A 15,275-nucleotide genomic window follows, 5' to 3' on the forward strand; every position below is an offset into this window, starting at 1 on the left:
CACAACGCGGTGGCGGGGCCCGGGGCGGGTCCTGGGGAACGGGCGGGGCGCGGCTCGGCGGCCGAAGCTCGGAAGCTGACTGAGGCGGCTGGGGTCCCCGCCGTCTACCAGACATGAACGAGGCTGACCGGCAGGTCCTGCGACGGTACCGGTTGCGGCTGGTGAGCGAGTTGCAGGTGGCCTCGCTCTGGGACGCTTTGCTGAACCGCGAGCTCTTCACCCCCGACATGATAGAGGAAATCCAGGTGCGCCCCGCCCCCCTCCAGCCGGCGCCCCCAGCTTCCCGCGCGGCAAACAGACTTCTAGGGGACAGCGAGGCCGCGCGGAGAGGGTTGTTGAAGCCACACCATGACTTAAATGGCCGAACTTCCACCCTCCCCTGCCCCGTCTGTGCCACACGGCACCCACGCCCTTTCGGTAACCATTGTGAGGAAATCCTAAATCGCCCAGAGGAACCAAACAACCCCAAACACCTCTTCCAGGGTTTGCTGAAGCGATCCCACACCCTGCACTATGGGAGTACGCTGTTAGCTGCTGCAGCGCTGTGCTTCTTTTGCCTGTTTTTCCCTCCTGTTGGGTGGAGATTCGGGGCACCAACTTGGGAGATCTGACTGCCTTGCACTGTATCCTCCCCGAGCCTCAGTTTCCTGGACTGTTAAATGAGGACAGCAGTAGTATTTCCACGAGGGCTAAAAGTGAAGGATGTAAAACAGTAAAGTGTCAGGCACAAGAGTGGGGGCACATCCTATGGTAGCTGGCTGTGCCCGGTCTGCCTTGGCCAGCCCCTCCTGTGTTAAGTTTATGTTTTGTAAGGGGTTTTGGAGATGAGGGGCCCCTGCAGGTAAAGAAGAGAATAGTAAAGTCAAACATTTGAATTTCTCTTTAATTTTTTAAAATTTTGTTTGAGGGAGAGGTAATTAGGTTTATTTATTTATTATTAATGGAGGTACTAGGGATTGAACCCAAGACCTCGTGCATGCTAGGCATGAACTCTACCACTGAGCTACCCCATCTCCCCTGAGGTGCTCTTTAAAAGCACTTTCATGTCTGTGTTATTTGACCCTCACTGCAGGCCTGTGAGGTAAGGAGGGGACAGGAGGTATTTCTTATCATGACAGAGGGTGGGAGTGGCTTCCTGGGGACCTTTGGATGGTGCCCTATGGGCTGCTTACTGCCCAAGTGTCCAGTTTCTGCATTACCAGGAGCTTGGCCTGGCCAAGTGAGGAAGTCTTTTTTTTTTTTTTTTTTTTTTGAGGAAGTCTCTAATAGGACAAATATCATATGGAAAATTATCAATGAATAATAATGTTTAAAGAATTCTTATAAGCACCTGCTGTGTACTAAGGGGTGGAAATGGTTTGAGGCCATCCGCTTGCCTTCAGGTACATTCACAGGGGTCATAAACTCAAATGCCCCCAGAGGCCCAGTGGGTGGGAACTGCAGCAGGCAGCCTCTGTCCTGACCCCCAGCTCCAGCTGAGTGTGGTCGTCCCAAATGTGGCCCAGTGTCGCCAGGTCTTTCACAACAAGAAGCTGGAAATCTTGATTTCCATGTCAAGTTCCCGGATTCAGAATTTTTAAAGAATGTCTTGTGAACAAGGGGCCACCATTTTGCCTTATGGGTCTGGGCTGTCATCCTACTTTGTTACATATTACACACTAGCAAGTTGCAACACCTTTCTTCCACTCAGTTTTCCTCATCCACAAAGTGGGAATAATTATAATTTAACCCCTTAAGGTTGTTAAGGAAGACTGAAATGAAATGATGCATTTAACAGTGACTGGGAGTGTTCAGTAAATGTTGAGAGAGCTCAAAACACCATGATTTCTTTGCAGGGGAGTAGGCATGTAGCTAACTTTTGCGGGTGAGAATTATCTTCTCAGTGATAGCGTAGGTCTGTACTATTCAGTTTAGTAGCCATTAGCCACGTGTGGCTATTTAAGCGTAAATATGAAGTCATTAACATTAACATTAAACAGAATAAAAGATGCAGTTCCTTAGTCACATGTGCTCAGTGGCCACATATTACCAATGGCTACCATATTGGATAGCGCAGATAAAGAACATTTCTGTTACCACAGAAAGTTCTCTTGGACCATGCTGCTGGAGGATGTTTGAGGATCGGGTGGTGTCTCAGCCCTGTGGAACTTGCCCAGAGCTGAGCCTCAGAGGACAACCAGCAGATGACCAGCATCTTCCTCCTGCCCCCTATCTTAGTGACCGGCCCCACCATCCTGACACCTGTCAACCTTGACCATTCCTGCATCCTCACCATCTGCCCAGTCAAAGCCCAAGTCTTGTCAGTTTTCCCTCCTGATTTCTCTGGTCGGTCCCCTCACTTGTCTCTGCTCCAGCTGCAATGTCTTTGCCACCACCTGACTCAGCTGTGGACCATGCCCTTCCATAGTCCACTCTGCTCCTAGGATGATTTTTCTAAAATGCAGATCTGACCCTGTCACTCCCTTACTAAGACTCTTTAGTGGCTCTCAGCTTTCTGGGCGTGACTGCGCAAAGGTCTCCTCTCTCGCTCTGTTCCCAACCCCCCTCTTATATCTCCTTTCTCTGAATTCACTTCCTAATGTTCCCTGGGGTCTCAGCTAAGGTATCCCCTCCTTGAGGTTTCCCTGACCGCTCAAGGCTGAGTTGAGTGCCCCTGAACCCTTCCAGCCCCACGTGCTTTCCTTTCAGGCACTTCTCGCCTTGCTGTGTCTTTGTGGATTTGTCTGTTTGCATCTCCCACTGGATGTTTGCTCCGTGAGGACTGAGACTGTTCGCTGCTGCATTTTTAACACTTGGCATGGTGCTGGGCACACAGTAGACACCTCCAAAATACTGAATGAATAGGTAAACAAAGACTGGTTGGTGACACATGTTCAGTGTGCCAATTTTTGCCCACGTGCCTGATTGTTTAGACTTAGGTTAATGCGAAATGAGGGGAGAGGGTGAGAATCACAGAAAAGCGTGTGATAATTGTGCCATGTCTTTCTTTCCAAACAGCGGGCAGGCTCTGGGTCTCGGCGTGATCAGGCCAGGCAGCTGATCACAGATCTAGAGACTCGAGGGAGTCAGGCCCTTTCTTTGTTCATCTCCTGCTTGGAGGACACAGGTCAGAACATGTTGGCTTCATTACTGAGAACCAGTAGTCAAGCGGCAAGGCAGCATCTGGAGGCCATCAGACCCCTGGATCTTAAGCCTGTGGTGCTGAGGCCAGAGGGCCTCAAACCAGAGTCGCTGGGAGTGGGTAAGCAGGATCCATTGATGCCAACCCCAGGAAAACTCGTTCCAGTGGTGCTGGGGCCGAAGGAGCTCTGGCCGGCCAAGCTCAGACCTGAGGTTCTCAGACCAGAGGTGCCCAGGCCAGTGGACATTGGTTCTGGAGGACTCAGTGATGTCTGTGAGTACCAGGTGGTTGGCGGGTGGGCATACTGGGTGGTCACTGAGGAGTGACCAGTGGTACAGCTGGGTGGGCTGAGGTCTGGCACTGCACATACCCTTCCCTCCTTCCCTCACAGCATCCTGCAAGGCAGGGCATCATTAGACCCATTCTTGTAGAGGAAACTGAGGCCCAGGGAGATTAAGTAATCGCCCAAGATCACAAAGCTACATCCAAGAAAATGCAGAGATCCAGAGAGTGCAGTTGGATAATTTTTACCTATGTGGATACACAGATAATGAAACCTCAGATCATCAAGACATAGAATGTTCTGGTGTCCTAGAAGACTCTCTTGTAACTCTTCCCAGTTTATTCCCACTCCTCCTCCATCCGAGGGAATCACTATTCTGATCACTGTTGCCATAGATCCCTTTTGCTTGTCCTTGAACTTCAATATAAATGAAATCCTATGTGCTCTCTGAGTCTGGCTTCTCTTGCCATCATTATAGTTGTGAAATTCATTCATATTGTGTGTATCAGTAGTTAGTTCTTTTTCATTGTGAGGTAGTTCTTGTTCTGTGTCATCCACAATCTGTTTGACCATTCTCTTGTTGATGGGCATGTGGCTTGTTTTTAGTTAGGGCTTTGTTTCCATGGCAGCACACAGAGCTCCAGCACTTCCTATATCATGGTTGCCTAGTGGACCATCGTGTGGTATGGATGCTAATAGTAATAATAATAATAGTAGTAATAATAATAATAATAATGATTAACCTTACTTTTTGCAAGGAGTGTGTACATAAATGACTCAATTTAATCTTACCAACTCTCTTGGAAGGTACAGTTTTCCCATTCTACTGTTGAGTGAAGTGAGTAACGGATTGAGAAATGACTCACCCCAAATCGCATAGCTGGTGAGATGTGGGAACAGGATTGCAGTCCAGGCATCCCCGCTGTCTGGCCTCACAAGTGCTTTGCTCTGTATTTCATTTATCCAACCCCTGTTCACGGACATTTGTGTTGTTTCTGCCGTGGCCTTGCGTGTTCATCTATTTCCGACTGGGGATACATTTTTAGAAATGAAATTACTGGGTTAAAGGGTCCGTGTTTCTATCTGGTAGATGCTGCCAACTGGGACTTCAAAAAAGCGCCGTTTTAAAATCACACCAGTCGTAGGTGAAGGAGACCGTTTTCCTCCGCTCTTGCCAACAATGAGTATGAACCTTTTTTCCTATTTGATGGGCAGAAAGTGGCATGTGTTTTCTGTGCTGAGTAACTGTGATTTTGGATGACTCATTAACACAGAGAAACAAGTAAACATAATGAGGGCAGCAGAGAGGATGTGCTTCTCCCTTCTCTTTGTGCTGGAGACACAGGTGTCTCCCTGGTGATGCTCAAGCCGGGACTGATTCTTTTGCACACACGCTTACCTCTGTGTGCTTCTTGGGAGCTGTCAGTTTGGGAGAAACTGCTCTTATGCATGACGTGCGTGACCACGTCATCCTCCGTGAGGGTCCCCGAGCGTGCTGTGCTCCCACACCCCTCCCTGCCTTTGTTCCTGCTGTGCCCTCTGCCTAGAGCCGTCCCTTCCTCTTTCTTTTGTGCATCTGTTGATTTACTCCCTCCACATATCCCCGTAGCCCACTGGCCTCTCAAGAACAATCATTTTGCTTTGCGGACTTTTTGTTTCTTAAGTAAAAATTAAAATTTCCCCCCAGCTTTATTGAGATATAATTGACATATAACATTGTGTGAATTTAAGGTGATGATTTGATACATGGATAAATTGTGAAATGATTACCACAATAAAGTTAGTTAACACGTCCACCAACTAACATAATTAACACTTTTCTGGTATGTATGGTGAGAAGATTTAAGATTTACTCACTTAGTAACCTTTAGGTATATAATACAGTACCGTTAAATATAGTCACTATGCTATACATTAGATCCCCAGAACGTATGCATCTTATAATTGGAAGTTGGTACCCTTTGATCAACATGTCCCCATTTTCCCAGCCCCTGGCAACCCACATTTGACTGTTTCTATGAGTTTAGCTTTTTTAGGTTCCACATAGAAGTGAGATAATAATATTTGTCTTTCTCTGTTTGACTTATTCCATTTAGCACAGTGCTCTCAGGGTCTGTCCATATCATCACAAGAGGCAGAATTTCCTTTTTTATGGCTGAATGATATTCCATTGTGTATATACCACATTTTCTTTATCCATTCATCCTTTGATGGACACTTAGGTTGTTTCCTTGTCTTGCCTATTGTGAATAATGTTCCACTGAGCATGGGGGTGCATATATCTCTTCAAGATCCTGATTCCATTTATTGGCTATAGATGCAAAAGTGGAGTTGCTAGATTGTATGGTAGTTCTATTTTTAATTTTTTGAGGAATCTCCATATTGTTTTTCCTAGTGGCTGTACCAATTTAGATTCCCATCAACAGTGTGCAAGGGTTTCCTTTTCTCTACATCTTTGCCAACATTTATCATCCCCTGTCTTTTTAATAATAGCCATTCTAACAGGTGTGAAGTGATATCTCATTGTGGTTTTGATTTGCGTTCCCCTGATTAGTGTTGTTGAGCATCTTTTCATGTAGCTGTTGGCCATTTGTGTATCTTCTTTGCAAAAATGTCTATTTAGTCCCTCTGTCCATTTTTAACCTAGATTATTTGTTATTTTTTTTTGCTATTGAGTTGTATGAGTTTTTTATATTTTGGCTATCAATCCTTATCAGATATGGTTTACAAATATTTTCTCCCCTTCTGTAGGTTGCCTTTTCATTTTGTTGATTGTTTCTTTTGCTGTGCAGAAGCTTTTTAGTTTGATGTAGTCCCACTTGTTGATTTTTGCATTTGTTGCTTGGGTTTTTGGTGTCATATCCAAAAAATCATTGCCAAGACCAGGATCAAGGAGCTCCTTCCTAATACTTTCTTCTAGGAGTTTTATGGTTTCAAGTCTCAACATTTAAATTTTTAATCCATTTTGAGTTAATTTTTGTGAGTGGTGTAAGATAGGGGTCCAGTTTCATTCTTTTTCATGTGAATATCCAGTTTTCCCAACACTACTTACTAAAGAGACTATCCTTTCTCATATGTTCTTTACTCCTTTGTCAAAAATTAATTGCCCGTGTATGTGTGGGTTTATTCCTGGGCTCTCAATTCTGTTCCATTGATCTATGTGTCTATTTTTCTGCTAATACCATGCTGTTTTGATTACTGTATCTTTGTAGTATAACCTGAAGCCAAGGAGTGTGATACCTCAGCTTTGTTCTTTTTTCTCAAGATTGCTTTTTCTCTTCGAGGTCTTTTGTGGTGCCTTATAAATTTTAGGATTTTTTCTATGTCTGTGAAAAATGTTCTTGGGATTTTTTGATAGGGATTGCATCAATTATGTAGATATATTTTTTTAACCTTCAAAAAAATTTTTTTGTTTTGTTTTTTGGGGGGAGGTAATCAGTTTTTTTTTAAATGAGGTACTGGGGATTGAACCCAGGACCTCATGCATGCTAAGTATACACTCTACCACTGAGCTATACCCTCCTCCCTCAATTTTATATTTTTGATGTCACAATTTACATATTTTTTAAAACTTGAAAGTAATCTTAAATTAACATTTATTTAGTGCCTACTTGAACTTAATACAGAGAAAATTAAGCAGATATGATTATTGGTCTGGAGCACATAAATTCTAATAAGCATGAAAACTGAATAAAATTGTAAAAGACATACATACTGTAAACACATCTAAGAAAAAAATGAGAAAAGCTAAAATGGTAGTAAAATAAAATGTCATTACTACTCAATGAACCTTTTCATGGCTGTTGCACTGGAACTGTGCTATGATTTCCTCAAAGGTCCAGGCTGGCAGAATATTTGACAATTTACGTCTTTTTATATTGCATAGCCATTAACAAAGTATTGTAGCAATAATTATATATGATACTTTTGTCCCTTAACTTTTATATTAAAGTTAAGTGGTTAACATTCTACCATATCACAGTATTAGAGTATTCTGAATTTGATCACATACTTAACTTTAACTGGTGTGTTTTATATTTTCATGTGTTTCCGTGTTACTAAATAGCATCCTTTCATTACAGCTTGAAGAGCTTTTTTCAGCATTTCTTGTAAGGCTGTGATGAACTCCCTCAGTTTTTATTTGCCTGGGAAAGTCTTTTATCTCTCCTTCAATTCTGAAGGACAGCTTTGCTGGGTAAAGTATTCTTGGCTGGCAGTTTTTCCCTTTGAGCACTTTTAATGTATCATCCCACTCTTTTCTGGTCTGCAAGCTTTCTGCTGAGAAGTCCACTGATAGCTGTAAGTCGGTTTCCTTGTATGTGAGGAACTTTTTTCTCTTGCTACACTTATTTATTTATAAATCAAAGTATAGTTGATTTACAATGTTGTGTTAGCTTCTAGTGTACAGCATAGTGATTCAGTTACATACATAGATTCTTTTTCATATTCTTTTTCATTATAGATTTCTCTTGCTGCTTTTTATAATTCCTTGTCTTTGATTTTAGACAGTTTTATTATAATATGTCTTGGAGAAGATCTTTTTGGGTTGAGGTTGTTTGGGGACCTATGAGCTTCATGAACTTGGATATCCAGATCTTTCCCCAGATTTGGGAAGTTCTCAGCCGTTATTTTTTTGAATAAGCTTTCTGTCCTGTTGTCTTTCTCTTCTTCTGAGACTCCAATAATGCATAAATTGTTTCTTTGAATGAGATCTTACAGGCTTTACATACACAGCCTTTCTTCACTCTTCCTCATTTTATTTTCTTTGTTCTCTTCTGAATGGATCACTTCAAATGACTTTCTTCTACAGATTCTTTCTTCTGCTTGGTTAAGTCTGATGATGATTCCTGTTGTGTATTCATTTCATTCATTGTATTTTTCTGCTCTACAATTTGTGTTTTGTTCAAAAGATTTCTATTTCTCTGTTAAACGTCTCCTTTTGTTTGTATACTGTTTTCCTGATTTTGTTGAATTGTCTTTCTGTGTTTTCTTGTAGCTCACTGAGCTTCCTTAAGATGAAAGTTTTGAATTCTTTACTGGGAAAATCACAGATTTCCATTTCTTTGGGGTTACTTACTGTGGAAAATTATTGTGTTCCTTTGATAGTGTCATGTTTCCCTGATTTTTCATGTCCCTTGAAGTCTTGTGTTGCTGTCTTTGCATTTGAAGACACAGTCACCTCCTCCAGTCTTTATGGACTGGCCTCTTCAGTGTGTCCCATCTGTCTGGATTTTCTGCACCTGAACCTCTCGGCTGGACACCTGGACTTCCACAAAGGCACTCGTCTGTGGGTGATTGTCAAACTCAACGTTCTTTGGGAAGGGGAAGGCGGTAGAAAACTTTTATTCTGCTGTTTCGATGATGTTACTGCCTCACTTTGTGGATCATTACTGCTAATTCAGGAAGTGAATACATCCCTCAGTAGTAGATGATGGTATATTTTTGGGGTGCAATGGAATTTTGGAAATGAGCAATTGTTTCAGAATTAAGTCTGCTGTCTAATAGGAGCCTTCAGGCTAGGTGAAACCATTTCTAATTTAAAAAATTGGCTGTGAATGCATTTCTGGCATGGCTCTTAAACTGGCAAGAGAATATTTCTCAACAAGGCCCAGGCCTGCTCTGAGCAGTGAACGACACCATCGTTGGACCATGAGTACAGTCTCCATTGTGACTGGGCAGGAGTCGGTGTGTTCTCTTTGTGTAAAAAAGAGATGTCTCATAACCTTAGAGGGTGGTGGCCAGTTGACTTCTGCTCATTGAAATGAAAGAAAGCTCTTTTGATACTGAAGGAAACATGATGATCGTCTTTACTCATTTATTCATTCTTCAGCTATTTCCCGAGGACCTACTGTGTGTTGGGCTCCATGGTTTCAATGGAGAGGGAGCAGACCTAGAGCTTCCTGATGCCTTTCTGTTCTAGAATTTCTTTCTTTTCTTTTCTCTTCTCTTCTCTCCTCTCCTCTTTCCTTTCTTTCTTTCGTGTGTATGTGTGTGTGTGTATGTGTATATATATATATATACACACACAAGTTTATTGAAGTATACTCAGTTTATAAGGTGTCAATTTCTGGTGTACAGCATAATGCTTCAGTCATACATAAACATACATATATTCATTTTCATATTCTTTTTCACCAGAAGTTACTACAAGATATTAAATATAGCTCCCTGTGCTATACAGTATGAACTTGTTGTTTATCTGTTTTATATATATTAGTATCTGAAAATCTCAAACTCCCAATTTATCCTTTCCTCTGGTAATGATAAGTTTGTTTTCTATGTCTGTGAGTCTGTTTCTGGTTTGTAAATAAGTTTGTCTTTTTTTTTAGATTCCACATATGAGTGATATCATATGGTATTTTTCTTTCTCTTTCTGGCTTACTTCACTTAGTGACAATCTCCAGGTCCATCCATGTTGCAGCAAATGGCATTATTTTATTCTTCTTTATGGCTGAGTAGTATTCCATTGTATAAATATACCACACCTTCTTTATCCAGTCATCTGTCTATGGACATTTAGGTTGTTTCCATGTCTTGGCTATTGTACATAGTGCCGCTGTGAACATTGGGGTGCATGTATTCTAGAATTTCACATAATGGAATCACACTGTATAAAACCTTCCAGCTTTTTATACTTGGCCTGGTGTTTTGATGGTTATCCATGTTGTTGCATGTATCAGTAGCTCATTCCTTTTTAGGCTGTGTGGTATTCCTCTGTACGGCTGTATCACGATTTGCTTGCCCATCAGCTTGTTAATGGGCATTTGGGTTGTTTCCAGTTTTGGGGTGATGAATAAGGCTTCAGTGATCATTCATAACCAGGTCTTTTTGTGACCGTTGTGCTCATTTCTCTTGGGTATATACCTGGGAGTGGAATTGCTGGTCAGAGGGAAGGTGTGTGTTTAACTTTTTTGGAAACTTCTAAACAGTTCTTCAAGGTGGCTGTGCAGCTTGATTCCCACCAGTAGTGCCTGAGGGTTCCCGAGTTCCTGCCCCTCTGCGTTTCTGTGGGGGCTGTTCTCACAGTGTCCCTTGCCCCTCCCCTGTTGGACCCCAACATTCATATTCTCCCTCTTTCTCTCTCTTTCTCCAGGTGCTCAGGACAGAGCCAAGGGAAATGCCAATTTGGTGAGTCTTCATGTGATTTGGGGCCAGTTGTGTTGGCTTTGGGCTCCTCTGCTCTCCACTTCCCAGGTCCTTCCTGCAGCCGTGTCAGGAGCCCGGGGAACCCAGCCCAGCTGGAGAGAGGGTTGCAGTCCCAGCCCTACCATAGCACCCAGCACAGCTCTGACTGGAGCTGACCGTCCAGCCCCGCTCTTTCCTCATCTGTGAAGTCAGGGGTTAGATCTAACGAGGGGTGGCATCAGAATCAGCTGTGGCACCCGCCCCAGACCAAGTCAGTCTCTGCTTAGTCGCAGCATTTGTTGTGTGGCTCATATGTGTCAGCCCCTGGCTCTGTACTGGAACACCTGGGAACAGACCATTTGAGTTTCTAGCCCTCTGGAGCCGTCAGCCTAGCAGAGGCTAGGGACACAAAGAAATATAAATATAAGTACTGTTAAGTTCTGTAAAGGAGAGAGTTACTAGGGAAACGTGGAGCTTCTGGAGGAAGCGGCCTCAGGCTTTCCGAGGGTGGCCTGGGCAAGAGGGTGCCGACAGAGCCCAGGATTCTCAGGTGCTCCCCTCGACTGGGCGAGCTGCTGGGCCTTTTGGGGGTGAATGTCGAGGGAAGTTGGATTTCTAAGCTAGCAGCTCCACCTCTGACAACTGTGAAGGGAGCTAATCTTCCACCCCAAGTTTAGCTGTTCGTCCATCACACGGCCAGTGCTCACCCCAGCTCGCTCCGCAGTCTGGCATGCTGAGTAGAGACCCCGCCCCTCCTCCGCGGGGAGGCAGACTCCGTTCCCTGTGCCGTCTCTCCAGATTGTCCTCCCCATCAGTGAAAGCAGGGGGTCGCCTTCTCTCCTGAGGAGTGCAGGGAGACCCAGCTTACCCTGGTCCCTGTGCTTGGCAGGCCTATGTCCTGAGCGCGGACCCCTGTGGCCGCTGCCTCATTGTCAACAACGTGCACTTCCGCCGCGAGTCGGGGCTCAGGACCCGCACCGGCTCCAGTGTGGACTGTGAGAGGCTGCAGCGGCGGTTCCACTTGCTGCACTTCGTGGTGGAGGTGGAGTGTGACCTCACGGCCAAGGTACGGTCCCTGCCTGCGGAGAGAGATGGGGGCGGGCGGGACGGTGTCCTGCAAGGGTCCTCGAAAGCAAGCGACTCCCCAAGACGAGCCCTCCGGTCTGTGGGACCTCGAGAGGCAGTAGGGCTCAGTGGTCACCAGCGCAAGCGTCAACCTCAGAGACCTGGGCTGAGGACCGGCTCTTCCCCCGCCCGTGTGACTCCTGGGCCTTAGCCTCTTTGTCTAGATAGCAAGAATCATTCTCATCTCCCAGGGTCGTAGGAGTGCGTGAAGAGTGGCCAGCACAGCACCTCTTCACCAAGAAGGGTGGCTCTTGGGAGTGCTGTGACAGTCATTACTTCAGTACTGGCCCTGGGAGCACGGCGCAGGCCCAGGAGGAGACCTGAGCCGTCAGCTTTCTGACTCACCTTCAACTCTCTCTGGTAGCAAATGGTCCAGGCTTTGGTGGAGCTGGCACGGCGGGACCACAGCGCTCTGGACTGCTGCGTGGTGGTCATCCTTTCCCATGGCTGTCAGGTAGGAGGCCGCACGTCCTCGGGCAGGTGCCCAGGAGGGCTGCACTGAGAGGCCGTGAGGGAGCCCGTCCCTTCCTGTCTCCAAGACACCCTGGGCTTAGTGGGAAGAGCCGTGGGGCCCTGTCCACCTCCCGTTCTTTTCTCGGGAGTCATTTGGCCCTCCCAGCAGTTGGATGCTTTTCCTGGGTGGGCCAGTGTTTCTGGGAGAAGCCACCTGGAAGAGGCAGGGAGAGACAAGCTCTGCTCACAAAGCTCCTACCCTGCATTTTGTTCAGAGCCCGGCACAGCTCACAAGAGCTCCCAGCTCCTGCCTCAGTCCTGCTTGGTGTTGTCCTGGGCTCTTTGGCACTGGCTGGGAGTCAGAACACTGGGACCCACTCTGGGCTTGGCCACTAACGTGCTGCATCATTGTGGCCAAATCCCTTCCCCTTCCTGAGCCTCACTTTCGTCATCTTTCAAGCTGAAGCGTTGGACAGGACAGAGGTTACAGAGGGGTCCGGTAGTCCCCCTATGGGTTGCACAGTGTTTTCAAAACTGGCAATTTTTGTGCAAAAATCAGGATTTCCAGCTTCTCTTGAAAAACCACAAAAGCCCACTTATCAGGCCAGCATCCTCACAGAGTGAGACTCTGGCTGATGGGTGGGTAGAGGCTACCCCTTTGGTCCTTTCACTCACAGCGTGGCCCCTAGACCGCCAGCATGAGCATCACCTGGGAGCTCGTGAGAATGCAGACTCTCATTCAGAGCCTGCACCTTAACGAGATCTCCATGCACATAAACACGTTTGAGCAGAATTGGTCTTGAGTAGTGGTTCTTAACGTTTAGCTGCAACAGAGGCGCCTGAAAGACCAGATTGCTGGTCCCCATACCAGGGTTTCTGATTCAGGAGGTCTGGGTGGGGCCCAGGAATTTGCGTGTCTTACCCCAGGTGATGCTGATGTTGCTGGTCCGGGGAGCATTTCCATTTCCACACTTTGAGAACCACCAGTCTAGACGAAGCTGGCCAGCACTCTTGACTTGGGCTGTCTGGTGCTTATAGGCATGTGAGTTTGAGACCCCTGGAATAGAGGCTGCCCAGGGGCTGCCCAGAACCAACCTGCTCTGTCAAAACAGCCTTGTGACCCTGGCTGGGATCTTCTAAGTGCTTGATCCCCCACGAAACCTCTGAATAGGCTGTTGGATTCCTACCCTAACTTCTTGGTTTTGTAACCAGGATTTTTGGTCTTCTAGGCCAGCCACCTCCAGTTCCCAGGGGCTGTTTATGGCACAGATGGATGTCCTGTGTCCGTCGAGAGGATTGTGAACATCTTCAATGGGACTGGCTGTCCCAGCCTGAGAGGGAAGCCCAAGCTCTTCTTCATCCAGGCCTGTGGTGGAGGTAAGCTGGTCGTCAGCCCCTCTGCAGGTACTTCTCATGGGGAGGGAGCCGCTGCCTACTTCCTTCTCCACCAGACCCTCATGATGTCCCGGGGGTCTCCAGGAAGTCACAGGGTCCCGAGCACTGTCCCTGCTGGCCAAATGTGGCCCCTCCCTGTAGCTGAAGTAGCCTCAGCTCTGTCCAGCCTTTAGAGGTTCGTGTCTTCCTTCCTACAGTAGCATGAGGGGACCATTCAGCTTTGGCCACTTCAACCCCAGAGACTTGGGCAAAACAAACAAAGCAGAGGAGAGAGCAAAACTCTCATTTTCTTTATCGTCATTCCCCTGACCTCCATCAGCTGGACTCCCTTCCCACTCTCCCAGAGAAAGGGAGGCCATCGCTGAATTAATTAATGGAATTCCCAAGGGCCTAGATACTTGGGTTCAGTAATTTTTAAGGATTACTTAGATTATTAGTAGTTTGGCCATATACCCTGATTTTAGACTCCACATATGAGTGATATCATATGGTATTTTTATTTCTCTTTCTGTCTTACTTCACTTAGAATGACATTCTCTTGGTCCATCTATGTTGCTGCAAATGGCATTATTTTATTCCTTTTTATGGCTGAGTAGTATTCCATTGTATAAATATACCACAACTTCTTTATCCAATCACCTGTCGATGGACATTTAGGTTGTTTCCATGTTTTGGCTATTGTCAGTAGTGCTGCTATGAACATTGGGGTGCATGTATCTTTTTGAATTAAGTTTCCATCTGCATATATGCCCAGGAGTGGGATTGCTGGATCATATGGTAAGTCTATTTTCAGTCTTTTGAGGAATCTCCATACTGTTTTCCATAATGGTTGCACCAAACTGCATTCCCACCAACAGTGTAGGAGGCTTCCCTTTTCTTCACACCCTCTCCAGCGTTTATTGTTTGTGGACTTTTGAATGATGGCCATTCTGACTGGTGTGAAGTGATGCCTCATTGTAGTTTTGATTTGCATATACCCTGATTTTAAACCTAAGCCCTACTTCACCATTACCTGGTTTTCTTATAAAATAAAAAAAGAAGAGGGGGCAGGATAATAGCTCCCTGGTAGAGCGTGCGCTCAGCATGCATGAGGTCCTGGATTCAATCCCCAGTACCTCCATAGATAAATAAATACATAAAACTAATTACCTCCCCCCCCAAAAATAAAAAAAGAAGGAAGAGAGAACATTATGTGTCCTGGATAATGGGACGTGATGGGGTGGGAACACTGGAAATTCTGTCCCAGTGTCCTGGGCTCTCCAGGGGTGGGGATGTCTGAAAGGCGTTATTAGGTCCTTGTCCTTTGGCCTGATCTGCCAGAGAGATGGGCCTTGTTACACCGCAGAGCTGTCCAGCTTGTCCAAGTGGCGGCCGTGCACGCAGTGACCTGTAACATGGGCGCCTGTGGCTTATTCTCCTGCACACGTTCATTTGTCCCATACTGTTCCAGGTTTCCGGGGGTGGTGGGGAGGGTGGCCTAGGAGGGCAGGCTCTGGTCATATGATTCATCCGATAAGTTTACTGATCACCTGCTGTATAAACCAGGCTGTGTTTTAGGTCCTGGGGATACGGGACAGATGGGTCCCTGTCCCCTGGAATTTATAATTTGACTGGAACTATATTAAATTACTGTCATGATCCACACCCATAATTTGGCCACTTACTTCGTGCACAACCACGTGCCAGTTAGTCTCTAGAAGTCTTGGCAAGTAAGGACAGTAACAGAGCCTAAGTCTGGCGTTACTGTGATGATATCTAATGTGCTGATTACTG

At 45.8% G+C, this 15,275-nt stretch overlaps 1 protein-coding gene across 2 annotated transcripts in view; it reads left to right on the forward strand.

The window, feature by feature from the left end:
- The window catches only part of CASP9 (caspase 9), a 24,379-nt gene continuing 9,104 nt past the window's right edge, over positions 1-15,275 (forward strand). The window contains exons 1-6 of one of the 2 annotated variants that reach the window (XM_074377363.1): positions 1-245; positions 2,998-3,394; positions 10,498-10,532; positions 11,419-11,595; positions 12,019-12,108; positions 13,337-13,484. In XM_074377363.1, the coding sequence (XP_074233464.1) occupies positions 114-245; positions 2,998-3,394; positions 10,498-10,532; positions 11,419-11,595; positions 12,019-12,108; positions 13,337-13,484 (979 nt within the window). In that variant the 5' untranslated portion in view covers positions 1-113. Of the gene's footprint in view, positions 246-269; positions 418-2,997; positions 3,395-10,497; positions 10,533-11,418; positions 11,596-12,018; positions 12,109-13,336; positions 13,485-15,275 lie in introns of those variants that run through there. The other variant, XM_010957501.3, reaches the window with a different exon arrangement.

Source organism: Camelus bactrianus, chromosome 13 (genome assembly GCF_048773025.1).
Source record: "Camelus bactrianus isolate YW-2024 breed Bactrian camel chromosome 13, ASM4877302v1, whole genome shotgun sequence".
NCBI lineage: Eukaryota > Metazoa > Chordata > Mammalia > Artiodactyla > Camelidae > Camelus > Camelus bactrianus.